The sequence below is a fragment of the Pteropus medius genome, unplaced genomic scaffold, assembly GCF_902729225.1.
Source record: "Pteropus medius unplaced genomic scaffold, Ma_sr-lr_union100, whole genome shotgun sequence".
In the NCBI taxonomy this organism is placed as follows: Eukaryota; Metazoa; Chordata; class Mammalia; order Chiroptera; family Pteropodidae; genus Pteropus; species Pteropus medius.
In genome coordinates this window covers 3,543,359-3,557,158 of record NW_024354503.1, presented here as the reverse complement: position 1 = coordinate 3,557,158, position 13,800 = coordinate 3,543,359, and the positions used below count along the sequence as shown (strand labels likewise).

General features: G+C 41.7%; 2 protein-coding genes and 1 long non-coding RNA gene across 6 annotated transcripts in view; 1 reads left to right on the top strand and 2 right to left on the bottom strand.

The window, feature by feature from the left end:
* The window catches only part of NIPAL3 (NIPA like domain containing 3), a 40,110-nt gene extending 37,906 nt beyond the window's left edge, over positions 1-2,204 (bottom strand). For 2 of the 4 annotated variants that reach the window (XM_039854681.1, XM_039854685.1), the window contains exon 1: positions 2,075-2,204. The gene's annotated coding sequence lies outside the window, so the exon portion shown is untranslated. Of the gene's footprint in view, positions 1-1,565; positions 1,780-2,074 lie in introns of all 4 variants that reach the window. The other 2 variants (XM_039854682.1, XM_039854684.1) reach the window with 2 other exon arrangements.
* Positions 2,141-13,800, top strand: part of STPG1 (sperm tail PG-rich repeat containing 1) — a 39,389-nt gene continuing 27,729 nt past the window's right edge. Inside the window, exons 1-3 of the mRNA XM_039854687.1 lie at positions 2,141-2,274; positions 6,260-6,400; positions 9,991-10,109. Coding sequence (XP_039710621.1) covers positions 6,328-6,400; positions 9,991-10,109 — 192 coding nt within the window. The 5' untranslated portion in view covers positions 2,141-2,274; positions 6,260-6,327. The remainder of the gene's footprint in view (positions 2,275-6,259; positions 6,401-9,990; positions 10,110-13,800) is intronic.
* Positions 3,581-12,548, bottom strand: LOC120596221 (uncharacterized). The gene is made up of 3 exons (XR_005651111.1): positions 12,419-12,548; positions 9,510-9,781; positions 3,581-4,216 (listed from the first exon to the last, which is right to left on the bottom strand). It is a non-coding gene; the product is annotated as an uncharacterized LOC120596221 (long non-coding RNA).

Sequence of the window (13,800 nt, the reverse complement as noted above, 5' to 3'; positions counted from 1 at the left end):
AATGCATGCACAGTGAATGGTCAATGAGTGTCAGCTGCTATTAGTATTAATTTTATTCTTATCGGTTTAATTATTTAATTTACCCGTGAATATTCCTTTCTTTATCTCATACATTCATGTGACAAATATTTATTGAGGGTTTATTATGTGCCAAACACAGTCTCTGTCGTGCTTCAAGGCTTCAGAAAGCTTCCTCCCGTCTTTCCTGTAGCTTCCAGTTTCTTCTGTTATCTAGTCCTACACCCAGGAATGTTGGTTCCTGGTGTGAATCGCACAATCATATGTCATAGGGGTAACACTGTGTCCAGCATCTAGGAGACACCAGACACAGGGTAGCACGGGGGCAGCCATGAAGACCATTTGGCTTACGTCTCACTTTGTCAAAGAGCCTCAAAATTAAATAATTCCTGCTGCCTCCAGGTAAGGTTACACTTCAGTATATATACACATGAGACACATTCATCAGACAACTTTATAACTCACATTTCATAACCAGACCTCCTTAACTGTAAAGCCCTGTAAATATATGTAATCTTCTGAAAAGCATAATTATTTCATCACTTTCAGTCGTGTTTGAAAACCATTATTTTGTTAAATTTATCTATCCCTATTTTAACATTTTTAATACAATAGGCTTAGGAAGGAAGAGTGGCCCAGGGCTCTCTCTGTCTCAGTGAGAGGCTGGGAGACTTTCAACCTGGAGCCGAAGAGGTACTGGAGCACAAACTCTGGGAAGATGTTTGCTGCATCTCCTATTCAGTTGCTCCCTCCCCAGATCTAGCCCTGAACCTGGCATACTGACCTCCATATATATCGACTGGCTAAAGGCCGGCCTGTCCGCCCCATTGCCACTTCATAGTCAAGAATGAATGGCTTACTCAGGCCTAATCAACCACAACTACAGAGATACAAGAGATATTCCCCGCCCCACCCACAGGATACCAGAGAAAGCAAATAGGCCTTGGGGACAGGCCAAGGGGAAGATGGGAATCCAGGCCTGCTAACCTCCTTTAGACCAGCTGTTTTGCCCAGGTGGATTTGTTTTCCCTTTTGTTAGTGACGGTGGTGGATGTTGCTATCATTTACTTGACTCTTAAAAAGCAGCTTTCCCCTCAGGAACCCTCAGGCCTCTGAGGCTTTGCCTACACAAAAGGAAGGCTCTTCCTTAGCTGGGTAGGAGTTTGGACTAAGAGCCTCAGAGGAATACTTTGAGGTTGTCCTCCCTTATAAGGCACACATTCTTTGCCTAGTGATTCTCTTTCCCTGACTTCCAAGTACTTTCCCAGGACTAACATACACCCAAGAGGCAAGTAACCAACTCTGCATTGCCAGCCACCCCTTAATTTTGAGGCAGGCACAGCCACCTGTGAGCACAGAGTCCTCCAGAAAGGAAAGATAATTCACTAGGTGATTGCTTCCACTCCACCCAGTCCCTCTTATCTCAAAGAATTATTTCACCAACCCACAGAGCAGGTTTTACAGATGATAGAACCAGAGCTCATGGTTGCTAAGAGTAAGGTCTGTGTTAGAATTTGGCTCTATCTGAAAAAATAGATAAAACGTACCTATTCCCACCACCTGACGATTCGGCTTCTACCTGGTGAGTGCCAGTTAGATGCCAAGTGCTTTTCCTTTCCTGGGTTTTGGCTCACTAAAGGGTTACACTCTTCAGTCTCCTCCCAGTGAGCTGGAAACTACAACTTCCAGCAGGCAGTGTGGGTCAAGAATGCTTCCTCTGATTTCTCCAGCTAACTCCACCATCTGCTATTGCCAGGAAGTCTGAGCCGGCGTGCAGAGGAATAATTTTGGCAAAGTTACTCCATTTTACTTCCTGATTCGGTAAAGGCTGGCATCGCATTTATTAAGGCAAAACCATGCCCTCGGTCCTCTCACCCTCGATGCAAAAATGGAAGAAACATTCTGAGGCAGCGAGACCCAAATTGACAAGGCTGGTGACAGCAAGAAGGAAGGGTATTTATACTAGGAGACGTTAGATGATTACAAATGCATTCGCTTTTCCCGAAACGAAGGCTGAATTCAAGTCCCCCCTCCCTCAGTCTTAATCACTACTCACCGGCGGCGTTTGCTCTAAGGCCCACCTATCAGAGGTTTCTGAGAAATGACTTGGACTCCTCAGGCAACCCGGAGGCACAGCCTCCAGAATTCCTTGCCCAACTCAGTGCTGCCTCGGTCCTGCAGTGTTTTGCTTTCAAAGGCCGTGATTTGATTTGCCTGGGTGCCTGCCAGTCAGAAGCCGGCGGGCACTTCGCGCAGGTGAGTGGCTGCGGGGGGCTTGGTGGGCGGGACATCCTCGGAATTTGGCTGCGCCGCAAAGCTTGCTTGAAGCGTAAGGAGTAGAGACTTGGGAAGGCTGAGGCTCGCAGGTGTTTTGCGCTCACCTGGAGGGGGTCCCCTCTAGCGGCCACAGGAAGGACGTTTAAAAACACCCTGCTCCTCGCCTGCTGCTGTTCTGGAGAGCTCAGGTGACTGCTCACCTCCACCTGCCCGGCACTTGGGCAGCCTGTCAGGTGTCCTCCCTCCTTATCCTCAGAGCTACCTTCCGGATTTTTCTCCTGCTGTTTCCCCACCCCATGCTCTCACCGCGTATTCAAATCGTACACATCCTTCAAGATCCAGTTCCCACAGTCTCGGGGCTATATTCATATCTTTGCCTGCCCTTCCGTAACACCTGTTGGCTGCTCCGTATACCAACCCTACCAGCACATCCGCGGCTCTGAAACACTTAAGGTCTTCCAATGAGCCTATCGCTGATGTTTCCGTAATGTACAACTGTAATGATCAACACAAACATGGAGCTTACACATTTTCACTTCCACACATCATTGAGATCCTCACAACCACCTTTTGAGTGAGACACTGAGCTCATCCCATTTTATAGATGAAGAAATGACATTTGGGCAGAGACCTCAATGATGACAAAGAGCCAGTTAGTTACGGTTCAGATCCTGAAGGAGAGAGAGCTCAGAGGGAACACCTAATAGCAGATCGAGGCTGTATATTGTAGGAACTACCCAAAGGACAGAGCGCTGGTGCGAGAATTTTCTGGAACGTGGGTGGTAGGAGCTGCCATCAGAGGGACGGGCCAGGGACAGTTTATATTAAGATGTTTTGATTTCATCTTAAATTTAAAGGAGGAGCCGTAGGAAGACTCTAAGCAGGGAAGTGACAAGGTGACTGTGACCGCTCTGAAGCGTGTAAAGAGGGATTCGTGAAACATTACATGGCTGCCTTTGTATAGTTGTCCCTATCAATCTTTTTTTCTTTTCTTTTGCTGTTGTAAACAGGGCTTGGATGATTGTTAGTTCTCTTAGGTTTATTACTTGAAGTAGGATTTCTCGGTGAGCAAAATTCTAAGGCCTTTGGTCTATCACAAGATTTTTGCCGGGTCACCTAGATAAGCCTCTGTTAAGTTTCCCCACATGTCCTGACACAGTTAACCTGAACCCTAAAATTCTGGCAGCTTTCCTGCTGTTTTTGAAACGCCCCGAACGATTGGCCAACGATTTTTTTTTTTTTTTTTTTGTCCATGCTAAAGAAACAGAGGACACCATTGGCTAGAGTTACTCAGGAGGCGGACTGAAGGGAGACTCTGGAATGTTAGGCCTGTGGTTGCCATAGCGACGGGGAAGCTAGCTGGGCGGGCCAGATTCAGCCCAGGGGGACCCAATGAGGTAGGACGCAGTCCCTGTCTGGGCATGGGTCTCGGGGGCGTGAGGAGGAGGACATGGTAAACTCCATGGGATACCCACTGAGACGCCAGCTTGCTTGGTGCTTGCGAAATTTCGGTGCCTACTAGATGGTACCCTGAAGGCTGGAAGAAGCTACCGTTGGAGGTGCCCCTCTCTGGGGTTATGTCCTCAGAGTTCCCACCTGGAAAATGATGATGATGATGATGATAATCATGGCATGCCTTCCCACGGAGCTTCTGTTAGGGACGTGGGCGTCTGACTCCCCTGCCTCAGCCTCTGCTTGTATGCAGTCGTTTGGGGGCTGCAGTGTCACGCAGCGGGTGCATGACTAAGAGCTGAACTCTAATCCCAGGTCCACTCCAGGTCCTTGGGTGGTCCTCTGCAAATGTCTTTCCTTCTCTGGGCCTCGGTTTAGCCATCCATAAAATGAATGGGGTGAGATTAGAATCGAGTGGTCGCTAGCAGGATGTTAGAATTTCTTCCAGCTCTCTGACACGTTTTCTCAGCTTATGAAAAATATCGAATGGATTATTTACCTAAGAGTGCTTTGAAAATGTAAATTACTTCCAAGATACATCATAGTATTATCACCGAATCGATAAAAATCTCATATAGTCAAAATTACTCATGCAAATCCCATAAAGTAAGAGTATATATGATTTAGTATATATTGATATACCCTGTACAGTAACATACATGTATAAATGCATAAAATATGTAATAATACTATAACATAAATAATAAAGGTTTTATTTAATTATAGAATGAAAACATGCCTATAGTTGTAATCATGAGAGTTAAATCTTTATAGAATGTAGCTCCTGAAGGAAAGAGTTGTATTATGAGTACATCTATGTATATTACCGCTAAAATGTGTCGAAAATGTGTATTCATTTATTCCAAAAATATTTATTGAGCAACTATTACTATGTGCTAGGATACAGACTGGGGATTCGGTGATGAACATTGTATTAAGGAAGATCATAAAGAAAATAATACACATAAAATAAAACGTTAGGTGATGAAAAATGCTTTGAGAAAAATAAGACAAGTCAGGGGCTAGAGAAAGATGGGTGGTACTTCTTGAGAGTGGTCAATGAAGTCATCGTGAAGAAGCTTTGAGCAGAGACCCAGCTGAATTTGGTGACAGGGCCAGAGGATGATGCCAGTGCAATGAGGGGAGCAATCCCTATGCTACAAGGAGTTATTGCAGACGCTGAAGAGGTCTCTTGTAGAGAAGAGGATTCATCTTTAGGTGGCAGGATATGACAGCTGTGTTCAGATACTTGAAGAATAGTCAGATAGAACAGTATAGTTTTAAAACTTTTTAACTGCGACCCATGATAAGAAATGTGTTTTATATTACCATCCAGCAAAAACAGTCACATGAACAAAAACTGAAAAAAAAAACTGACAGGCTATTATCTGAATTTTGAAAATCACCAATGCGAAAGGCATGAGACTCATTCAAAGCTATTCTAAGAGTTAGAATTAGAATGAGTGGAATGAGAGAGAGAGAGAGAGAAAGGGAGAAAGAGAGAAGGAGAGAATGAAGATGATTCAGCTTTGACACATGTAGGGACTTTATAGCAATTATAAGTATACAACTGTGAGCTGCCTCAGGAATTCTCAAACTGAGTTCTGGGAACCCCAGCATTCTATGAAAATTCAAGACAGTCTCAAATATAAAGAAAATGAAAAGGCAAGCCTCAGACTGGAAGTGAATATTTCTAAAACATACATATGATAAAGTGCTTGTATCTAGAATATGTTAAGAACTTTTACAACTCAATAATAAAATAACCCAATTGTTAAAAAAAAAAAATGGGCAGGAAATTGGAACAGACACTTCACCAAAGAAGGTAAGCAAATGGCAAATAAGCCCATGAAAATATACAAATTAAAGTGACAAAGAGATACCGTTAAACAACCACTAGAATGCCTAAAATTGGTAAGACCAGACAGGTGTTGGTGAGGATGTGTAGCAATTGGAACAAACTGCTGATACACAAAACAACCTCACAGGCACTGTGCTAAGTGAAATAAGAGAGACATAAAAGAGTATATACCATATGATTACCTACATATGACATTCGAGAAAAGGTAACTATTGTGTCAGAAAGCAGTGTTTGCCAGGTGCCAGGGTTGGGAGGGTATTGACTGCAAAGAAACAGCAAATTTATTGGGGTGATAAATATATGTATATCTTAATTGTGGTGGTATTTAACACAATTGCGCACATTTGCCAAAATTTAGAATTGTACACATAGAAATACTGAATTATCTTATATGTAAATTATCTCAAAGATAAATTTATAAACTTCAAGACTTTGGTTGCTCTGTAAGCAACATCAATGGTGAATACTTATGGAGTTTCTACTACAGGCAGCAAGGGTCATGAGCTGTGACTTGTAGTCACAGACCCTGGTTAATCTTAGCCTCTACCCACAGACTTTCTTGGTCTACCCTGCGGAGAGAACATAATCTGATCAATATAATTAACAGGAATGTAGAATGATCCCTACAAATACTGTATTTTGCTGTTTCAGGTGCTTAGAAGAACATGTAGTAGAGTTTTTCACAAAACAAATGGAACATATCACAGAACTTCGCTAAGATGGACAACCCTGCACAAAACAACCAACAGCCTGGCAGAAAACATTCCAGAAATGCTGACAAAATACAGAAAGGTCTAGTGAATGTAATAATAGATGTCTTTGGGGGGATTTAAATTTTATACTTTTATCTAAATGTATCCATTTATACTCCTAATTCTGTATTTTATATTTATCCCCATGTTTATTATTTCCAGAGCTCTTCATTCCTTCATGTAGGTCCAGATCTACAACTGGTATCATTTATCTTCTGCCTGAAGGACTTCCTTTAATGTTTCTTACAGTTCACGTTTGCTGGCGATCGATTCTTTCAGCTTTAAAAATATATATTTAAGCCTTTTTGTTTTTCTCTTGTTTTGAATCCTGGGTACAGGATTCCAGGGTGAGAGTTGTTTTCCTTCCCTGAAGAATAATGTTTCCAGCAGTAGTCTGCTGTCTCTCTGACATTTGTTCCTTTACATGTTCCTTTTTCGCTGTCTAATTTTAAGGTTTTTCTCTTTGTCACTTTTTAAAGGCTAATTTGATTCTTTTATGTGCTGCACTGTAGTTTTGTTGAGGTACATTGACTTTCTTGGGTCTGTGAGACCACAGCTTTTATCATATTTAGAAATTTTTCATTTTTTCTTGAAATAATTTTTCTATTTCCTTTCTTCTCACGTCTCTTTTTTGGAGAGTCCAATTACATGTATATTAGCCTCCCTGAAGTTGTCACATAGCTCACTGATACTCTATATTTTTTAGTCTTTTTTCTCTCTGTTTTATTTTAGATAGTTTCTATTTCTATTTCTTCAAGTTTACTAGTCTTTTCTCTGTAATGTCTAGTCTACTATTAGTCTCATTTAGTGTATTTTTTAATCTCAGACATCTTAGTTTTCATCCATAGAAGTTTGATTTAGCTCTGATACCTTCCATGTCTGTTTTTGTGGCAATGATATTGTGCTTGTAATTCTCTCACCTGTATCATTTTTGAATTGGTTTTGATTGATTATATTCTCCTCATTATGAGTTGTTTCCTCTTCCTTTTTTCATGCCCATTAGTTTTTTTTATTGGATGCCAGATATTTTGAATTTTACCTGTTGGGACTATATATTTTTGTAGTCCTGTCAATTCTTAGGCTTTTCTCTGAGATGTCCTTAAATTACTTGGAAACAGATCTCTTCAAGTCTAGCTTTCAAGCTTTGTTCTCTGGAAGCAGAGAAATGTTTAGTCTAGTGATAATTTTGCCCTGTTTTTGAGGCAAAACCCTTCTGCATATGTCACTTTAGGTTCCATGAATTACGAGGTGTTCCACTCTGACTATTGGGGGCAGGAGCTATTCCTGGCCTGGTGTAAGCTTCCTGTACTGTTCGCTCTAATTCTTCCAGTTGATTCTTTCCCCAACCTTGGGTAGTTTTCTCACATCAGTACTCAGGACACTACTCAAAGGGAGCCCAGTGCACATCTCCAGAACTCTTTCTTTGTGTAGCTCTCTCTTCTCTGGTTCTCTGCTCTGTAAAGTCCAGCCATCTGGCCTTTCTGCGCTCCCAGATCCATTTCCTCAACTCAGAACGACCGCCAGGCTCCACCTGGTTTCCTCCTTCCTGTGCTGTGGCCCGGAAATCTCTCCAGTAAGCAGAATACTGGAGGCAATCTTATTGCAAACCTCATTTGTGTCCCATCTCCAGGGATCCTTGTCCTTTGTTACTTAACGTCCAGTATCTTGAAAATCATTGCTTCATGCATTTTGTCCGTCGTTAACTTTTTTTTTTTTTTCCTATTAGGAGGGCAAATTCTATTCCATGTTGGTTGGAAGCCAAAAATCAGTTATCCAGAGTGTTTATTTAAAGTCCCAATTTTTTTTGGCGGTTCTCATAAAGGATTGCTTGGACGTGTGCCATTCCCCCACCGACAGAAGCCAAAGTGTTGGATCTCTTTTTTAGTCAAGGGGAAACCTTTCCTTCCTCCAGGAGAATGTCCTCCCTTTACCTTTTTCTTTTTCTTTTTTATAACCCCCCTTTCTTTACTGCCTCCTCTGCAAACTCAGTTGTTCTACTGACTTAGACTTTTAGAAACAAAAGCCAGGAAGCCTTGCATCTACTGCTTTCTGATTTGCCCTCTAGTTCCCTTAAAGGAAAAATACATGACTATCCACCTGCTTAAATGGGGGGAGGGAGAAAAGAAGAAAAGAATAAATATACCATATATCGGTATCTCAAATGTTTTCTAACCAAACATATATGCTGCTTTTATTTGCTTCATCCTCAGCCCAGGCAAATTAGGCCCCTTGGCCATTATTTCATTGATTTGTTTGTTGAGTCTTTACTTTGGGCCTTGCTCAGGAAGAGGAAATACAGCTTAGAGATTAAGAGTCTGTGCTCATCAGACAAACCTGTGTTCAAATCCCAGGTGTTCCACTTTAGGGCTGTGTGATTTAGATGAGTAACTTATCTCTTTAAGCCTCAGTTACCTCATTGATCAAGCTGGTGGGTAATAGTACCTCCTAAGGGGCCCCTGTTGGCATTGAGCTTTCCTCTCTGAAAAGCGGTTTTGTTTTTTTCAAGAATTTGGATACTAAGAAATAGACCTTAAAGACATTTTTCATGCAACCTCACCCTCACCCTAACACACCCCTCCTTTCTTTCTTTCTCTTGGTTATGCCTTTTCTACTTCTGTACGTGTTTTCCCTCTGAGGGTTAGGACTCTGATTTTAAGATAATTTGGCTCACTATCGTGGACACATTGCAGTTAGGATGGACCTCACCCCAGATTTGGTTTAGGTACCTAAACTGATGATGCCACACACACATCAAGAGGATGTGAAAAGGTTTATTACTCGTAAAATGAGGCTTTCTGGGGACAGCAGGCAGGCTTTCTAATCTGGTCCAACCATGGCTTGAGAGAGCTTGGAAAGGACACTGGCTTGGGGTTTATTGTGGTTAGGGGGTAGGGCTGTAGTGAGGGCAGGGGTTTGAACTTTTAACTGGTCCCAAAGGAAGGAGCAACCTGGCTTTCTCATCGGCTTACCCAGTCAGGGGACAGAAAAGGAAGAGAGAAGGGTGAGGCTTAAAAGCTGTCAGACTCCAAAAACTGGAGTCAGATTCTATGACACTCACAGAGTAGCGTTTGTAATCAGCCTGCTGTGCAAATAGATGCTGCCTGCAGAGTCAATAACGTGGACATTCCCCCACAGAAAACTGAACTTACCCTCGTCTCGCATGATGCCATGAAAAGTGAGAGAGCCCCGCTCTGGGACTTCCCTGCCTCTCTGGGTCTTTCTGGCGCTTCGGCGATATGTGATTATGGGCAGGAGATGACTGAGAACTCTCACTCTGTCCCCAGCCTGGCTCTTCTTCCAGGTTGCTCCAGATGGTTTTGTGTCCCTTCCTGCTTGACAAAAACGTCTTTCCTGTCAGATCCTTCCTCTTCCTTGGAACAATTCATTTCCGCCATGTGACCAAATTTCACTAGTTTAAGAGCTGGAGAGGGGAAAACCCAATAAATTACCAAGAGGGAAAGAAAGTAAAGCAGGAAATACTTTTTCAAAAATCCAGTTTCAGCTCTATCTCTTGTCAAAAGGCAAGTTTCTCTTCTATTTTAAAATAAAATGTTAATATACATCTGAGTGTTTCCTGCATTTGTTAATTCTTTGTTTTGTGCTAATTTTTATTTTATTTCTGTTGTTTAGGTTATACTGCTGCATATCCAACACAATCCTCCATTCCTTTTAAATATCAGTCTTCGATAATTCCAGAATCAGAAAAAAAAGGATTTAATAGTCAAGCCAAACGATTCTATCATAAAAAGGTAATGACCTTGTCTTAGAGATTCTTTATTTTTGGTCTGGATTTTACCCTCCGGAGACTGACATGCCAGTCTCTGGCTAATAGTGCTTGTGTCCCTCTGACCAGTAGAGGGCAGTGTCATCCAAGGAGCCACAGCAATTGAAAAGATTAAATCTGCAAGAAAGTATGTCCAGGTTTATGATGTTACACAGAATCAAAAAAAAAAAAATTTTTTTTTAAAAAAAAGTATTTAAAAAATTATTATAGAAATAAAACATTCAAAAATCCCAGGAGGTATAAGTAAAAGGTAAAAATCTTTTCCTCCTCTTCCCCCAGCCTCATTCCTTTATAACATGAAAGGAAATAACAAGACTTTCTTCAAATAATATAAGAAAATTAAGAGTCTAATAAATGTAAAATTACCTTAAAAAACAAACTTAAACCCCTCTCTTTTTAAGATTTCTTTTAACAATATGTTATTGCTGTTCTTGTATTTTCCCCATCCTCACTTTCTCCTTCAAATATCTATGTCTCTTTTCCTCTTTGATCTGGAAAGTTCCTTTTGGCTCCTGATCCCACGGGTCCTCACCTAACTCTTGAGATTTCAATCGTTAAGTCTCAGGAATCTGACTTTCTCTTCTCTCACCAGCAGGGGGCCAAAACAACTCGCAAACGTTTTTTAGAGTTTTCATTAAAATCTTCATTCCTTTATTCATTTAACCAAAACCTTTAGAATAACATTCTTTTGGAGGAATCATCATCTCAGTTACCTTTTGCTACATTCTAAAAATGTTTTTCATCTTACCACCTTGCCAGGATGGTGGACTAGGTACTGAATGCAGGAGAGTCAGGAAGGAGTTAGGGGGCCTTGGCAAGCCCCTTTGCCCCTCGGCCTGTTCTTTCTTTGTAAACAAGAATGCCCAACTAGAGAATGTTTAAGTTCCCTCCACTTCTGATATTTTAGGATTCTAAGAAAGCAAATAATAAAGAATATAGTATGTGTGTATACACACACACACACACACACACATTTTTCAAATTATTTGTAGGTTTTCCCCAAAGATAATAAATAAGATATTTGCTTAGGAGTTTTCTCTTTTCTCTCTTGAGTTTCTCTATGTTTTAACTGTTCATCTGTCTCTTTGTCTCTTTTTTTGGGTTTGGTTTCTCATTTGTCAATTTAATGATGATATGTTGTCCATTTCTAGGATATTTGCAGTCCAGGCTCCAATGAAAAATAATAGCAATCACCATTTACTGATCCCTACTATGCATGAAAACATTTTTAGACCATATCTCTAATCCTCAGAACAATGCTAAAAGGAAAGGTTTGTTATCTTAATAGAAGAGAGTTAGGGAAGTTAAATGACCCACCCAAGGACACACAACGCAGGGTTTGGCACATAAGAGGCCCTACATATTTGCTCAATCAACGTTGAGAGAATTAGACCTCAAACCCAGGTCTAGTCACTCCAAAGCCTCATGCTCTTTCTACACACTGTACCACACCTCCCTTGTGACCCACAAAGCCACATGAAAGTCAGAGAGTGTGTTTCTGAAAAGGACTTAGCAAAACAGACCAAGTTCAAGATAGGGGAAGATGTCAAGTAATGTACGTAAGGTTCCATTCTACATGATCCAATTCTGAAGATGCAAATCCAGAAACAAAATGGGCTGGCTTTTAAAGTTATGGTCTTAAACTGCTATTGCTTTTCAGAAAATTTTCGGCTGAAGGAACCAAGATGGCAGCTGGCCACAGCTGTAGGCAGTGTCAGATACAGAAATAGCTCAGAAATTTGATTCGTACTTTTCAAATGTGTTTGTGTTGGTTTGACAATGTGAAAGCTTTCACCGATGTATTTGAAAGCATTTTGTAAATAAGTATGGAATTTTGTGGAAAGTGCATGGAATTCATAAATCAGGTTTCCTGTGTTCTGCTCTGTTACTAGCTGTGTGCCTTTAGTCACCTGACTTTTCTGGGTTTCAGTTTTTTCATCTGAAACATAAAATTTGGGCTATATAACTTTGTTAGGTTCTTCCAGCTATAAAAACGGAAAAAAATTTCTTATTCTGTCTGTGCTCATTGTTCTCTCTCTCTCTTTTTTTTTTTTGAAGAAAATGGGCATTGAGAAGTTAAGGACCTTGTTTAGCTTCACCCAATAATTAAAAACAGATCTTAAAACTCTAGTGTATCGCCACCCTTCTTAAAACATTACTCATACACACCCTGTGCCTGATCTCATAACTTGGTTGTGGCCTCACATTAATTCTGTGACCCACTTAGCACATCTTCAATATAGAGCCCTGGTGCTCTTTGAAATGTACACTTACCTTATCGGTCTAACTTTGTAGGGAGACATCAGGGCCTCTTGCCCAGCTCGCATTCCCCGTGAGAATCTGACTGCTGGGCACGAGGAATGCCTTGCAGAGCTCGGTGTCTGGGCTGGCGATTCTGGCTGCTAGAGATAAAGTCTGCTTCCCCGAACAGTTCACAGTTATTTACAAGTGTGCTGGTGACTCGCATACATGAAGAGACATGCCTAGGCTGGGACAGAGCAAAGCCCCGTAGCCTGATGGACATTTTCTTCCCCTGCCTCTCTGTTTCTGTCCCCATTTCACCCTGAATTGTGGTCTCTGTTGTCCAAGCTGCATAACACTAAGGATACCCACTTAATCTATTTGCATCTCTGTTTCCTCATCTTAAAAATAAGTGTGTTATAATAGATAGGCCCTTTCCACAGGTTATTGTTTCATGATTCTAAACCTGACTGGTTTAGAATCAAATGATCAGGGCTCAAATGAAATAATGATGGCATATGGGCACCACATCCTCTGATGGGCGCAATTTAAAAATACACGTTAATTTCGTATATCGCCTGACAGTAAATCTGCCCTGTCAAATGGTAAGAAGGCCAGTGTTTAATTTCTGGTGAAATTGTACGAAGTTAATACTGTTTACTTATTAACTTGATAAGGCACTAGACCAGAGGTATATTACACGTCAGGAGTATTTAAATAGAAAGACGCTCAGCTTGCATAGATCACCACATTTGTTCAAGGGGATAACTACCCCAAGTGTGCGTTCGGCTGCGTGTTTGAACCTCAGGAGGGTCTGCCCTACCTCCCTGCTCTGGAAGCCTGACTTCTGCATGTTATTCACCAGCACCCATCCTAAGGGATCTGCAGGACACATTTCTAGAAATAGCAGACACTTGGCTGGTACTGACAGCCTGCCAGGCACCCCACAAAGACCTTTGCATTTATTAATTCATTTAATCCCCCATAATAACCCTGTGAGCTAAGTCCCATCATTATCCTATGTTTCAGATAATGACCCTGAGACACAGAGAGAGTTAAGTAACTTGTGCAGCCAGGGTCAGGCAGAGCGAGGACAAACCCAGGCAGCAGCTCCTGGTTCCCACACACCGTGTCCTGGCATCTCCCCTGGGTGGAAGCAAGCACACCCTCCTCTGAACTCTCAAAGCCGGTCTTATGCCTCTGACCACCTTCTGCGTGGCATGATGCAAGTGGGTGTGCACATCTCATCTCCACCTGCCCGGGAACTCCTTGGGCATCAATTACTGCTGTCCTTTTCTCAACCCCGAAGTCTCTCAAAAATGGATCGAATGAATGACCCCAACTCAAGTCTGTGCATTTCTCATTGAGGAACGCATCCCATCCATGTGGCAGCTAGGACTTGTGAGCTGCTGGCA